Here is a 16,065-nt window from a genome sequence, read left to right on the forward strand (position 1 = left end):
ACTATTCAGCTTTAGGGCTAAGTAACTGAGCAAATAATTGGGAGTCCTCTGTATGTAGGAAAATATATTTTTTCAGCAGTTAACAATGTTTATAGTGAGTTCATTGAGTTCATGTTTACTTAAATTAGAGCGATTTTAGGTGATATTTGCAATAAGGAAGCATGAATTGGAATGTTTGTGGAAGGGAGGATATTCAAAACTAAGCAAGTTTCATGATTAGCCAAACAGTATACACTATTTTTGTGTACTTTATTTGTGAAAACTGAAGAAAAAAACATGTTTGAATTTTTGTAGTCTCCTGTTGATTCTCTGCCCCAAGAGTTGACATGCATTTCCTTGCAAAACCAAACTTCAGCAGCCTAAGCCAGAAGTGGTTTTTTCAATTACTTCCAAGAATTCTCTTAAAGTGCACAGTCACCCTCCAAAATTCCTCCATTTTGCACACAGAAGAATAACATATAAACCAGTTCAATTGTGGTAGAATGTTTGGCTAAAGTTGCGGTCTTTGTAGATCTGTCATTCCTTTTTGAAAATATGGCTTATAAAGACTTTCTGTCAGAGAATGTTATTACTGGCATTTTTTTCTAACATGCACTAACCATGGTAACATCATAAAGTACCTATTTCACCTTTAATGCCATTAGACAATGGTTTTAGATGGGAAAAGTCTGCAGAATCGGATGACTCAGAATGTTAAAGCACATTTGATTTTGATTTAAAAGGATTGAACAACATACATGTATAAAGACTGCATGTAACGTTGAAAATGAAATCCTGATGTTATTTTTTATCATTCAAAAATCAGTATCAATAAGAGATTGAGCAGAGCCAACTATAAGAAACTTTGGAGAGATGGTAGTACCTATACTGTCACTAGAGTTCCCATAATTGAAATAGTTTTTAGATATTTCTACTCTAAAAAACGGTGGGTTACACACAATTCATTTATGTTGTCCCGAGTTATTGAATGTTATTAAGTGGTTTCAACTCAATTTAAATTTGACGATGATTTAAATAAGCAACTAAAGTCATTTTTTGAGTATTAAAAAAACCCCTCAAATTCACAAAATTAGGTAAGCACATGTTACGTCAATCTGAAGTCTGCAAAGTTTTAGAGAGATTGGGTCTTATGCCGAGTTCAAACTGCATGGTTTACAAAGTAGTGGCATCACTGATGTTTCCACACTGCATGACTATCTGGGGTAGCATTCCGTCGCTGATGGGTTTCACACTGCATGACTTTATAATAGGAGAATCACCATCAACTTTATCTCTGTCCGCAAACGTCTCAAAACCAAACACATGCGAGTGACATGGAAACAACGCGAGGTTGCATTGTAAATATTTTGATATTACCTGCATGATGAGAAAGAAGCCTTTAGTGGGGTAGAAAATATAGTTTTTTTTTTGCTCACCTGGGTTTTAAAAGGGAATTAGCAATTTCTCTTAATTATTTTTTCTTTCTTGACCCAGTTGTGATATTGCTCAGATGAAACTTCAAACAGACATGTGTGCTCCTGCCAGATTAACACTAGATTTTTCTTCATTTCTTGGGTGCAAATAGATTGAAAAAAGCCCTTAGCTTCTCCCCAAACTTCCTGATGGCCTGCAGATATCTGCGCTCTCATTGGCTGTAGGTGATCACTGATGTTATTTTCAATCAGAACACATTTAACACGGCCTAATTTGAATCACTGACAGCTCCAGACCTCTTATGGCTGTCTGCAACTCATCTGCGATTCTCTCAGATCACCTCTTTGATAGTTCAGACTGTGTGATTGTTACTCGCGTGAACTTGCACTGAATTGACTGTGATTTCAGGCATTTGTCAGTGATTTCTCATGTCGGCAAGTCAAAATTGGAGCTAAAATCATGCAGTCTGACCTCAGCATTAGTTGCATCTCGCTATAACTTTTACTAAGGTAAAAAATGTTTTATTTCAAAAGCAAAACATTCGTTTTCAAAAAAAATGCAATAATCAACCGATTTAAGTGTTTATATCCTTTAGTTAATACAATTTTATAATTTGATTTGATGATAGTTGATCATAGTTGATTTTGACTTGATAGTTTACCCAAATCTGTCCCATCATCATTTACTCCCCCTTCACTTGTCACAAACCTGTTTTGATTTTCTTTATTCTGTTGAACACAAAAGAAGATATTTTGAAGCAAGGGGGTAAAATTAGCATGGATGGAGGGGACATGTCCCCACCAATATCCACTGATTATTGAAATGTCCCCTCCAATAATATAATCGCCTCCAAAATAAAATAATGCTTTGTTGAAATTTTTCAGTCAGGCTTACTGTGCAAGAGAAAAGCAACTTCATTTCAAAGAAAAGTGTAGGTCACTTGAAGTCAAGTTTATTCATTCATTCATTTTCTTTTCGGCTTAGTCCCTTTATTATTCTGTGGTCGCCACAGCGGAATGAACCGCCAACTTATCCAGCATATGTTTTGCGGATGCCCTTCCAGCCGCAACCCATCACTGGGAAACATCCATACACACTCATTCACATACACACTCATACACTACGGTCAATTTTAGCATACCCAATTCACCTGTACCATGTCTTTGGACTTGTGGGGGAAACCAGAGCACCTGGAGGAAAAAATAATGTGTTTCAATTTTGTCCTCCACAACGATTATGAAAAAACAACAATCAAGATAAAATAGATATTGTGTCATGAGCCTCCCCCTTTCCAGAAAGTGAACATGTGCTGTTCTGTAAAAGGAAGTCTTTATTAAACTACCTTTTTGTCAGACATTCCTTTAACTTTACAGTTTAAATGTGAAGTTACATTTAAATCTTACAATTGGGTTGTGGGGCTGGTGTCAAATTAGGTCCCCAACAATATCAAAAGCAAATGTACGCCTTTGTTTTAAAGAAAGCTGTAAACCTGTAACCACTGATTTCCATAGTATTTGTTTTTGCTACAGTGGGCTCAGTTGTTGCTGGTTTTTAGCTTTCTTTAGACATTTATGTTGTGTTTAACAGATTAAAGAAACTCATAAAGGTTTGAAACCACTCTTGAGGGAGAGTAAATAGTAAGCAAATGAAAATTGCTTTGCTGAACTATTCCTTTAAAGGCCTTAAACCCTGCACTTTATTTGATTCTTGCATCAATGTGTTTTGTTTTTTGTCTTTTGGTTGATTGAAAGTTGCAAGTTTATGTCTATTTACTTTAAATCGGTATTAAACGTATTTAATAGATTTATAAATGGATTGTTCTTTCTTTGAACTCGTCCTGAACAGACCATTCAGAACATTCCCGCTCCTTTAAGTCTTATCTCTCTCCAAACACTGAGTGCCTAGCTGTAATTTTTCTCCTCTGGCACCCTTTTGTTAATCTATATAGTCTTAATTGGAAGCAGAGGGCTGATCTGAAAAGGGACTTTTAGGTTTTCTCATGTTATACCAGTGAGGAGCCCATCTGCTTCTGATTTCCTTCCCTTCAGTCCTGTAGGGCCTGATTGGAGGAACGTCTCCAGCTGTGAGGGATGACTGCCGTGCTGTGGTATTTGTCCTGTTGCGGGGAGGCTGGTTCTGCTGCTGGGACAGCCAGAGCCCCCCCACCCCCCTTTCAGCCCTCTTTCAGCCTCCATAGGGAACACAGCTGGAGGGATGGGGAAAGGAGATGCTCCATCTGATCTCCCTTCTACATAAGCGTTCACAGTCACTGGATACTTCAATCTTTTCAGTGTTCCAAGCAATCACCAAGCATTCAGAGGGTGAACCAATAGTCATGTTAAGCTAACATAACTTAAGGGGACAGTTCATCCAAAAAATGGAAATTCTGCATTGCTTTACTTGTTCCAAACCAGTTTGAAGTTTTTTGTTATAATGTATAGCAAAAGAAGATATAAAGAGGAATGTTAGACATTTTAAATTTGTGTAATTTGATTACAGTTACTAAAGTAACGCGGGGTAAAATTTAACACAGAGTTTTAAGGTATTTGCTCAGTGTTAACCATGGCATGCTTCTGAGGTTTTCACTACAGTGTCGGCAGATGTCTTCCTGCCAATTATTGTAAAAGTTTGGTGAAATTTGGATGAGAAACACTGGAGAAACTGTTTTTGCAGCATAAAAGTATTTTTTATTATAGTCGATATTTTTTTATTTAAAAAAAAATCTGTGAAAGTATGAACGTAAAATCTTATATTGCTGAGACTCCCGTCTTCTAGACTAAAAGATGGAACCATTTTGAAAGATGTAAGAAACACAGTGACTGCTAGCCAGTTTTGAAGAAAACATGGCACAGCAGGGTAAGTTGTAACAGGGTGTTAAAAATTAACCACACGCTGTTAAACACCAATTAAACTAATAAAATATTCTTTACATTTTGTGTGTAATGGTAAGACCTTTTTATATAAAAATATTTTTTTAATAGAAAATACTTTTTTTATAGAAAAAAATATTTTTATTGCTTATAATGTAAATAAATGCATTGTATAATAATGCAAATACATTCAAATGTGTTTATCCAATAGATAAATAAATAAATAAACATACTGTGCTATGTATAATAAAAAACAATAAATTGAGCTAAGTACTGAGGACATATAGCTACTATTTAAAGTAGACAGAAATTAAATTAACTGTGTGAAATCTGCCTTTTTAAGCATGTGTTACAACTAACCCTCTGTCTGTTACATCTTGCCCCGCAGGTGGGGTAAATAGTAACATTTTTACTCCTGGCACTTTTGGCAATACTGCACAGAAACCATAGGTCCGGCAATCATACTTTAAGTGCTCATTTGTAGGAGAGGCAAAAAAATGGTTTGTCTAACCCCATTACTTTGTTCATAGTTTGGCCAAAACCAAAAAGTGTTACTCTGTGCCCCGCTCTCCCCTACGTTACAAATAAAAATTTTAGCAAAGAATATTTGCTTTTTTAAAATCACGTTTTTCTGCTGCAACGTCAGTTAATGAGAATTCACGGTAACACTTTATTTTGATGGTCCATTTGAGTATTAGTAGACTGTCTGCTTAATATCTGTTGATACTGCTCCTTTAACAGACATTTAACTGACTATAAGAAACTTTGCAAGTACTGTACATGTCAACTTACACTAACCCTAACCCCAACCTAACAGTCTACTTATAATCTAATGAGAATTAGTTGACGCATGTAGATGCAATGTAACTTAATTCAACAAACGGACCCTCAAAATAAAGTGTGACCCAATTTACTTTTAAATTTCTGGAGAATGCGAGCTGAAATAGCTGCTGACTAGTGGGAATACAGACATTACTTTGATATCATGGAGTGTAAAAACAAATATAACTGTGAAATGCAGTCTTTGTCCAGTCTCTAAAGAACTTTTGGCTCTTTAAGGAACTCCACCAGCAACTTGTTTAAGCACTTGAGCAGAAAGCATTCTACGACAATACTCGTCGCCAAGGTAGACACCGGCACCCAAAAACACAGCAGCCCAACTCACCCTAAACAGGCTAAATTGGATTTTTGTGCAGTATCAGGAGTGAAGGTATCTTCTGAAAATGTTGAAGAGAGGTGTAGCTGTTTATATGGCTGTTCACATATCGTGTCTTTGTGCATAAGTTTGTTATTTCCTTCAGGAGGTGCTCAGCTTGTGCGCATATTGGAAGCGATGCACTCACATATTCCAGGTTTCACGTATTCCACATTTGAGTGTTTACAGTTTGTCTCCACATCAGCAGACATAGTATGTGTTTTTCCTACTATGAATGTCAATCAATACAAGCATCCCGTTTTCAAAAGAAAAAAAAAAGACAACCAGGTTTGGAACAAGTGAAGATTAAGTAAATGAAAAGCGTACTGTCTCTTTAAATCTTTTGAATTTGTCAAGCTGCTGTTAAACACATTGTAATGTTTTTCAGTGAATATTAAATTACTGAAAGAGCTGCAGTTTTTGTACTTTTTATGTTTTAAAGTAGATACCATTGACCTCCATAGCATTTGTTTTATGGATGTCAGTGGTTACCAGTGTTAGGTAAGTTATTCAAAAAAGTAATCGGATTACTAATTACTTTACTTTGAAGTTGAAAGTAATCTCAAAGTAATTAGTAATCTGATTACTTTTTAAATGAAATAATTAGTAATGTAATCAGATTACAATTTTCCAGTTGTAATCAGTAATTTGTAATCGATTACTTTTTTTAAAAAGTAACTTACTCAACACTGGTAAACACTGACATCCATACTGTAGATGAAAAAACAAACACTATGGAGGTCAATGGTACCTACTGTTGTACCTACAGTACATATAGAATTCTCTGTATTTTTCAGCTGAAACGAATGCTAGAGGAAGAAAAACTCTAACAAGTTATATTCCTTATCATGTAAATTTAGAAAATAAAGTTTATTGATGAACCATGAATTGGTTTTGCGCTGAATATGAATGCACTTTAACTGATCATACATGATACTGCATTTTGCCAATACCACTTGTTACCAGTTTCCAACATTCTTCAATACATCTTCTTTTGTCTTCAACAAAAACAAAACAAAAAAGTTAAACTTGTTTGGAATAAGTCAAGGCTGTCAATGATGACAGGATTTTTTTTCTTTTTATTGTATTACATTATATGTATCACATAATTCACAAGTCTTTATTTAATCATAGGTTAGTTGCATGATTTTATGACAAAACATCATGTTGTTCATTTTACTTTCATTTAATCCAACAATTGCAGCACTGTGATTTAAAAAGCAGTCAATAGGATCTGGAAAAGATCTGATAGTTTTGCTCTCTTTCTTTGCAGACAAGTTATTACAGTTAATCATAATTAACACCATCTTATTGGCCAACTTACCGGACAATTACATAATAAAATGCTTAAATGCGCAAGACACAATGCATTATTATTTCTGCACAGGCATGTATTTCTCATGAACTTGTATTGTTTTTAGCCGGTCAAACATCTGGATAGCGAGAGCCCTTCCTTTTGAAAGCCTTTAAAGCTAATGCATAATGCTTCTGAAGTAAACATTAACTAGCGGCAGGATGGAGGAGACATATCAAACATCAGCTATTCATTCAGTGTTGCTCTTATCGATTCCCTTTCCTGTCTTAAAGATCTGTTTTCATTGGACAAACAGCTAGATTGATTTACACAAACCTGCTGTGTCCATTAAGGCCGGCTTTGGTTAAAATGCTCACATTACTTCTAGAGCAATACACTGAGAAGAACTGTGTAAACACGAATCTGCAACACACACAGGCTTCAGTCGGGATATGTTTAGACTGTGGCGATACTGTGAACGCCATTCGTTTGTCATTTCCCTGGTGGTGACTGTAAGTAGAGCGTACTCCACATTGCCGTATTTTCTACCAGATTGTTGCATTTGGAAAATATTGAATGTTTTGTTTTGCGCAGTTGCTTATTTTGTGGGAGGAATATTCTTAGAGCTGAAACAATGGGACGATAAATTTTGGCTTCTTGGGTTTGTGGATGTCAGATCCGGTGGTTAGTTCTAAACTAATGGCTTTCAAATGAGCAGCAAATGGTTTATTTTCTTTTTTTCGTCCCTTTTTTCTGTCATCTTTAATAGTACATAAATGACTTGTTTGTTTTGTCCTTATTTCATCCGCACTGAATTTCTGTTTTAGATAAGCTCCAGAATCTCTAAATGTCAATTTTGCCAGATTTCCTTCAAACTACCAGTGTACTTCTGTTGGTCTAAAATTTATTAAAAACACAACCAAAATAGGTCAGACGGCTGTAAACAGAATATCATGTGTGTCTTCTGGCACTTGTCCAGGAACTCTGCCGTGCTGGATATATAGAGCCTTTTTCACAGAGTTGTGAATTCTTCAAGACTGCTGATCAGATCTCTCTCGTAGAGATGCAGTAACTTGCAAGTGTCTGTTCCATCGTATCCAGTTGTGATTTGAGGCGAACCACCCACTGTTTATTTTAAAAGGTCCATAGCACAGAGTGACCAAGGATTGAGAGAGAAGTTGAAAACAAAATTATTAGCCCTCTTGTGAAATCTTTTTTTCTTTTTGAAATATTTCCCAAGTGATGTGTTTTATACCCTTTACAAACTTATTTTCTGATTGACTATAGAACGAACCACTGTTTTCCAATGATTTAACTGCCTAGTTGCCTAATTAACCTAATTAGGCCTTTAAATTATACTTTATGCAGAATACTAGTATAGTCAGGGTGCGAACTATGGCGCCCCTAAATAAGGCATGAAAACATGATTTGTGATTTATTTTTTTTGACAATGTGATATTTTGACGTGCAGTTTCAATTTTGTGTAATGTGATCATGGATTATTATGTGTAAAAGTGTAAAAATATCATTCATGCACGCATGACGGTGATTTACACTACACTTTAAAAAAAAAAAGAAAGATAACTACGAGCTATTCTTGTCATGAGTATCAAGGTGTGGGGGTGCTGAGTAGAAAAGTCCAGTCATGTCAAGGACTGACAGCCAGATGCTTTCATATGGACGTTGAGACACTGCTTATTCATTTTCCGAAACAAATGATGTGACGTTGTGTTTTGTTTCATTTGCTTCATACAGTAGGTATGTTCAATTTCCTTTTTTTAAAACATCGTGACATTGATGTAAACATGTTGGCCAATTAAGCTAAAAGCAGGTAAACCTGACAAAATGGAGCCTCTTTCAATGGTGTTTCTTTCATTTTCAAATTTGTGATAATGTTTTACCGGAGTGAAAAGTGAGATCCCATGACATTCTATAGTCCTATGCAAAATAAAAAAGCATATGCTGCCATCACCTTATAGAGCGAATAGAAAAATGATAGGCAACATGACGAAGTTATTTATTTATTTTTGTTGTTAAGTGAAACATATTCGTGTTTGTTGATTTTAAATGAATGTATTTCTCTCACAGAGGCATTGCAGGTAAAAATTAGACAACAATGTTCTGTTGTTCAGGCTGCTGTTGTTTGTGCATGTAAAAATAAACCCCTTAAAAGATATTTTTAAGGGTCAAAGAAAGTTATCGATGGAAAAACAGGTGCTTTTTAGCGAGAAAGTAAATGGAAACTATCGTGGTGTTTGCTTCATTTAGCCTACTTTGTAATATTAGTTACAATTATATAAAAAGATTTGTTTTATATTTATAGAATTGCGGTTTCTGCCGAGTGTGACGTGGCTGGGATCAGAATGAGCACCTCTAAGTCCGAGGCCATGGTGCTCCACTGGAAAAAGGTGGTTTGCCATCTCCAGGTTGGAGGAAAGTGCTTACCCCAGGTGGGGGAGTTCAAGTATCTTGAGGTTTTGTTCACGAGTGAGGGAAGGATGGAACGTGAGATTGATAGGCGAATTGGTGCAACGGCAGCAGTAATGCAGTTGATGTAATGGTCCATTGTGGTAAAGAAGGAGCTGAGCCGAAAGGCAAAGCTCTTGATTTACCAGTAAATCTACGTTCCTACTCTCACCTATGGTCATGAGCTTTGGGTCATAATGACAGAAAGAACAAGAATCTCGGATACAAGCGGCCAAATAAGTTTCCTTCGCAGGGTGGCAGGGCTCACCCTTTTAGATAGGGTGAGGAGGTCTTTCACCTGGGAGGAGCTCGAACTACAGCCACTGCTCCTCCACATTGAGAGAAGTCAGCTGAGGTGGCTTGGGCATCTGTTTCAGGTGCCCCCTGGACGCATAGCTAGAAAAGTGTTCCAGGCACGTCCTACCGGGAGGAGGCCTCGGGGAAGACCCAGGACACGCTGGAGGGACTATGTCTCTTGGCTGGCCTGGAAACGCCTCAGGATCCCTCCGGAGGAAGTGTCTGGGGAGAGGGAAGTCTGGGTTTTTCTCCTAAGACTGCTGCCCTTGCGATCCGGCCCCAGAAAAGCAGACAAAAATGAGATGAGATATTTATATATTTTTTGTTTATATATTGCTGTTTAAGGACATGAATCCTGTGTGTTATATAGCCTACATCATTGTAGCAAAGGATTATCAAATTCAGAGCAACCCCTCCCCCTTAATCCTGCACTCAAAAAAAAGTGGGCTCCCCCGAAGGGCAAGGTATAGTTGAAACGCTGAGTATAGTTGATAATCATTAGTGAAATATTATGTAGTGTCACCATAGCAAAGATGAAAGACATTAAAATCTGTTAAACAGCACCTGCGGGAAATATTTGAAAAAGAATAAAAATTTGACAGGATGGCTAATAGTTTTGTCCAACTGTTATTGTTTTTATTTATTTGTTTTAATATTTCATAAATATGTTATATTTTACATACATATATATATTTAATGAATATATGAAGAGTTCGGATACCATCTGAAATTTGTGGGTAGGCTTAATTATATTTTTATGGTGATTGATAGGTTTTTTCATTCATTTTAAAATGAAACAACTGAACCAATACGTGGTAAGCTGGTAATTTAAGAAAAAAGGAGTGTTTTAGCATCTTAACTCCATATATAGTCTACTTTCTGTTTCAAATAACTCTTGTGAAAATGAAATGTCTACAGTTATCATTTTTAAATAATTTATGTTTTCAAATTATAAGTAATTCAGAAATTGCTTTTATAGAAAGTTTTGAGGGTCATATTTCTTTACAAAAACATTGTAGATTTGAATAAAAAATATTATTTGCAAAGACAAAAACAAAATAGTCATTGGAGGCATAGATTTCTGGCTCCTACGGGATATGAAGTTTTATCTTAACCAATTCATGGACTAATTTTCTGTAAAGCGGGTCATCTGGCAAACACCTGAGCATCAGACCATAGGGCGGCCCTTGACACCAAAATCACACCCCATGCTGAGTTAATTACTAAATGCTTAAAGGAAACCAGTGATGGAAAGCAGTGGTTTTGACACCAGATATCACTGATTGTTTTGCCGGATTCAGGGCCTCGCCCACTGCAGACCACCAGCATTACAGTACCCTAGCACAGAGACTGGCACCGTCACAGCGATGGCCTTGCGTCAGGCTTTCTCTGAAGTTTGAAACCATCGCCAAAACAACAGCCACAAGCGTCATGTTTTCCAGCTGTTTTCTGCAGTTCTGTTGACAGTGCCTGACTCATGGTGTTTAAGGCTGGGGAGGAGAGCCGATTTTGCATGCAGTGTGTCAGTTGGCCAGTTGGCTCTGGGTGGATGAGAGCAGATGCTAATGAATGATATCACCACTTTTAGCTCATATGGGACCTGGATTTCCAAATCCTCTCCCCAGTAAAGCAGCTTTAGGCTTCACTACCCCTTAACAGAGTGGAATAAACACTTCAGCGGCCAATTGTTATTTAAGATATGCAAGTTGGTAGAGTGCACAAATTCGCTTCCTGAATTAGTGTCACAGAAATCTGCTAAACAATAATACATTAATATTGGCCACTTCATTGGAGAGCTTATTCCAAAAGAAAGCATATGAGAGCATGTAACAATGTACTCTCCATGACCAGAAAGCTTATTGAGGCCACAACGGAATTATCGGTTGAGGTTTGACCACTTACATAATTAAAATCATTAGAATTCCCCAATATACAAGACTTCTCAAATAGTGTAGTGGTTTGGAGGCTGAACTCTCCAGCTGAAGTCTGCCATACCACACATAGCATCTCGTTCCGCTAAGGAAGATGTAAAAAGGGGGTTGTATTTCAAGTCAGCAGCTCTCAAAAAGTATCAAAGATTTTGTATAGATGCTTTTTTTCTGTTTATGCAGGGTTTGAGAGAGTTGAGCTAAAGGGATATTTCACCCATGAACATTTACTCACTTTCAAGTGTACTTCCAAACCTTTATGAACACAAAAAAAGATATTTTGAGGAAAGTAGGAAAAACCAATACTATGGGCGCCAATGGTTACAGGTTTCCAGCTTTCTTCAAAATATCTTCTATTGTGATCAACAGAAGGAAGAAAATCAAACAGGTTTGGAACAAGTGAAGCAAGGCGAGTTTATTTATATTATACACATTTAATAGACAATGGTGATGAAAAGTGCTTTACATAAACAAGAATAAAAGAAACAAGAAAATAAAAATGATTAAAAGAATTACAAATCCTTAAAACAGATGAAAACAGATTCAAATGTGTTAAAACGGGTCATAAAAGAATGAAAAAGAAAAGAAAGAGATAATAGTGCGATCAAGCGTAAGTATATAATGACAGAATTTAACATTTTGGGTGAACTATCCCTTTAAGCATTTAAGTGTGTTTGATTTGGACAAGGTCCAAAGACATGCGGTACAGGTGAATTAAGTAAGCTAAATTGTCCGTAGTGTATGTGTGTGAGTGAGTGTGTATGGTTGTTTCCCAGTGATGGGTTGTGGCTGGAAGGGCATCCACTGCGTAAAACATATGCTGGATAAGTTGGCGGTTCATTCCGCTGTGGCGACCCCAGATTAATAAAGGAACTAAGCCGAAAAGAAAATGAATGAATGATTTGGACAAACTTTGACCTAAATGATATTTGTGAAGCTTTGACTGTTCCTGTTTTAGTGGCCTAGATATTGGTTTCAACATTGACTCACTTGTTAAAACTACTCCCAATAATAATAGTCCTTCTGGGAATATTTTCTCCTGCATAAAAATTGAAAAACAGCCCCTCCTATGGATTTTCTCTATATTTCTCTTGTGTATTATAATTGCTACAGGGTGCCTTGTGTTATTGTGTAAGAAATCCAACATGTGAGGCAGAGGAAATGTGGAATAAAGTATGAAAATGTAGTAAAAGTGAACATGCAGGTTCTACACTATGTTTTAAACAAAGACTTCACCATGTGCTTTTTGTGTGACTTGTTTCATGTATGATGTTTTCAGTCCTTAAAAAAGAACTTCTGCAATAATTTAAACCAGATGGAAAATGTATGATTTAGCGGCACTTGTTGATTTGGCATTATCATATATTTTCTGAGGTAGCTTTAACAATATCAATAGTGTAACACTTAAAAGAATAAGAATCAGAATAATGTATATAATCAGAATATAGTCAGTTAAATAATCAGACCTAGTATAAGTTTAGCTAACCTAATCTTTGTGATGTTCACTATTATTTAAAAAAAAAAAAGAATTAATCTGTTATTGGCTGTAACTGTCATCTCATCAGTATTGTCTGCTTAATAAAGCTGCTTAATTCTATACTGTACAACAAAAATGCGTGATGATCAGCTAATGCTACCATTCCAAATATTGTAATTGATAAACAAAAGAATTGTATTGGCTTGTTCCTCAATAATACTAAAGATCGTGCGCAGTGCTTTACCTATTTGCTTAAAATTTGGCCAGTCACAAATTTATACAAATTTTCCCCAATCCACAGCGTCAAATCGGTCCTGAGCTCCACTGAAGTCAAAACTCTTTCAAGTGATTTTCTGGGTTGAACTCTTATTAATCAGACTTTTTCTTTGACATGTTCTTACAGGCAAGGCCTAAAGGCGAAGGACTGACTCCATACCAAGGCAAGAAGAGGTGCTTCGGTGAATACAAGTGCCCAAAGTGCAAGAGGAAGTGGATGAGTGGAAACTCTTGGGCCAACATGGGACAGGAATGCATCAAATGCCATATCAATGTTTATCCTCATAAACAGGTACGGTATCCATCTTCTAACAGTTCATAAATGTGACACTGTATTACTTAACTAGGACACATGCAGGTTTATCTGATCTGTCAGTTAGCTGCGTGAGCACATACGGTGTGAAGTTATTATGGATGGGGCCCAGCAGGTATCCTTGAAACCTGAGACACCAACTCAAGACATCTGTCTAACCCGAATACCTCTTGAACTCAAGGAGGGGTCCTTTTTCGGGAGGTAACAAACTTATCTAGACTATTGAAAATAAAAGTTCCAAAAGAGGTATTTAACTGTGATGCCATGGAAGAAGAATTTTGGGTTCCCCAAATAACAGCAAATATTAGCTAAGAACCATTAAAAGAGTCTTTTCTGACTTTAATCTGAAGTTCCTTTTTACTTGTAAAAATAAACATCCTCAATCGGCTCAATCAGATTGCATAAACAGTTTTGCATGCATGGAAACAATTTTCATAGCACTGCAGGTTCTTTAGTGATTTTTTTAAACATTATTATTATGCTTTTCACTTTAAAAAAAATACTGGTTGTTTTAAAAAAAAATGTTCATTGAAATGGTCTTTTGGGGAACCAAAATGGTTTTTATATGACATTGCTGTAAACCCCTTACATCAAAAGAATATGATTTTTTTTTTTAAGAGTGTAAACCAAAGAAGCTCAAAAAGTTTTTTTTTTTTTCATAGAACCATGAATGCCAATAAAGAAACCATTATTAGAAATATACAAACTGTATAATTGGTCAATTATAATAGCTGTATTTAGATTGATTCACTGATGTTACTGCTTTAGACTGAAAGAACATTGGTGAAGTTGGATATTTTCACATGAAGCACATTTTAAGGTTATTTTCTGTAACATACAAAATGCTGCAAGATTAGATTCTTAAAGAGCCCCTATTATGCATTATAAAAGCTCATATTTTGGATTTTGGGGTCTTCAACAGTCTGGTATGCATCAAAAAACACTTTCATTGTCTTATAATATGCATTTATTCTTACTTAATTATCCCGACTCCGATATGATTCGTTCAGTAATTCATTCTCAAACCTCTCCTTTGCGTGAGGTTAATCTGCGCTGATTGGTCTGATGACCCAGTCAGTGCGAGACGGAGAGAAATGCCCAGCATGCTTATGAAGTAGTCAGACCACAGAGTATATGTGTGAGCTCAATGCAGGAATGCATTAAAGCAATGCAGTTAAACACCAGCATATTACTCTAATCTTAACCACAACCCCAAGTAATAACAGCGACACACATTCAGTATTAATCCACACAGTGGTAAAAGTTGAACTATTTTACGCAGCTGATGGTGGCCATAGCAATAAACAGCTGGAGATCGCGAGCACAAAGCACATTTAAATCGGTAGAGGAAGAAGCACGTGTCGCGTTTTAACCCTGGTTTTGGATGTGATATGTGAATAGCCCATACAGATTTAACCTGAGAGACACATTACAAGCACTGACCCATCACAGATACATGATTACAAGCTGCGCTGAGCGATTACAAGTCACAACACACAATTAAAAACACATTTTGCAAACTCCAGAAAACGAGGCAACCATCTTAATCACACTTCACATGTTGTAGGAAGGAGAAACACTTACAGGATCTGGAGGAAGAAACTGGTCCATACAAACTGTGCAAAAGTTTGTGACAAAGTCTCATTCATTAGTAGTCTTTGCTGATCCTTCTTTAATAACAAACGGCCGGAGAATCCCACGCTGCAGGGTAGTTATTGTATCAATCATTAGAAAAATACTTTAATCCTTTATTCCCACAGCCGCATGTCTGGCTATCTCTCAGTGATAGTAATCTTTGCGTCATGATCAATCCCATCATCCCTCGCACTCCGCTAGTGTCTAAAGAGAAAGGCACGTTCACGTTTTACCAGATCAAGCTGTTCATATTTGGTATTGTTTCGGGTCAATGTTGATACGAACAAGCAAAAGATCCAGACGAATGATAAATCATTTACATTTTTTAAACATGGTGCACTTTCAGATTTAACCCTCAGCAGGATGTTTTCTCTTAGAGCTGTGTTGCACACTGGTCATTTTCAAAAACCCATAATAGGGGCTCTTTAAATTGCATCTGCAGTCTCACTGGTTAAACTTGCTTTTAAGAATCACCTACAGCATTCTATGGAATAAAATCACTGTCATTAATATTTTGTCCGTAAATAAAATTCATGCATCCGTAATTATAAAATCGTAAAGGAAAACGGAGCGTACTCGTAATTTTACGAGGCTACAATTCCAAAATCTGCAATTAGAACAGACACAGATACGACATTTTCTTTGTCTGTTTGTTTATGACTGATGAATTTACGATGGGTGTACTTTACAAACACGAATTACAGTTTCACCACGGACACGAAGTCCTGATTACGAGTACGAATCAAACAGCGACACTCCACTGTCAAAATTACATCACCGCTGCCACAGCCATTAATAAACAAGCGAGAGTCATCGATCACAACGGCGCGCCTGCTGGACGTTCGAGCTTACACACACCGTCTCAGATAAGATTTCTGTTATTCCCTCTTTGAGAAATGTC

At 36.6% G+C, this 16,065-nt stretch overlaps 1 protein-coding gene across 1 annotated transcript in view; it reads left to right on the top strand.

The window, feature by feature from the left end:
• The window catches only part of zcchc24 (zinc finger, CCHC domain containing 24), a 72,026-nt gene that overhangs the window by 49,167 nt on the left and 6,794 nt on the right, over positions 1 to 16,065 (top strand). Inside the window, exon 3 of the mRNA XM_056471543.1 lies at positions 13,344 to 13,508. Coding sequence (XP_056327518.1) covers positions 13,344 to 13,508 — 165 coding nt within the window. The remainder of the gene's footprint in view (positions 1 to 13,343; positions 13,509 to 16,065) is intronic.

The sequence above is a fragment of the Danio aesculapii genome, chromosome 13 (genome assembly GCF_903798145.1).
Source record: "Danio aesculapii chromosome 13, fDanAes4.1, whole genome shotgun sequence".
NCBI lineage: Eukaryota > Metazoa > Chordata > Actinopteri > Cypriniformes > Danionidae > Danio > Danio aesculapii.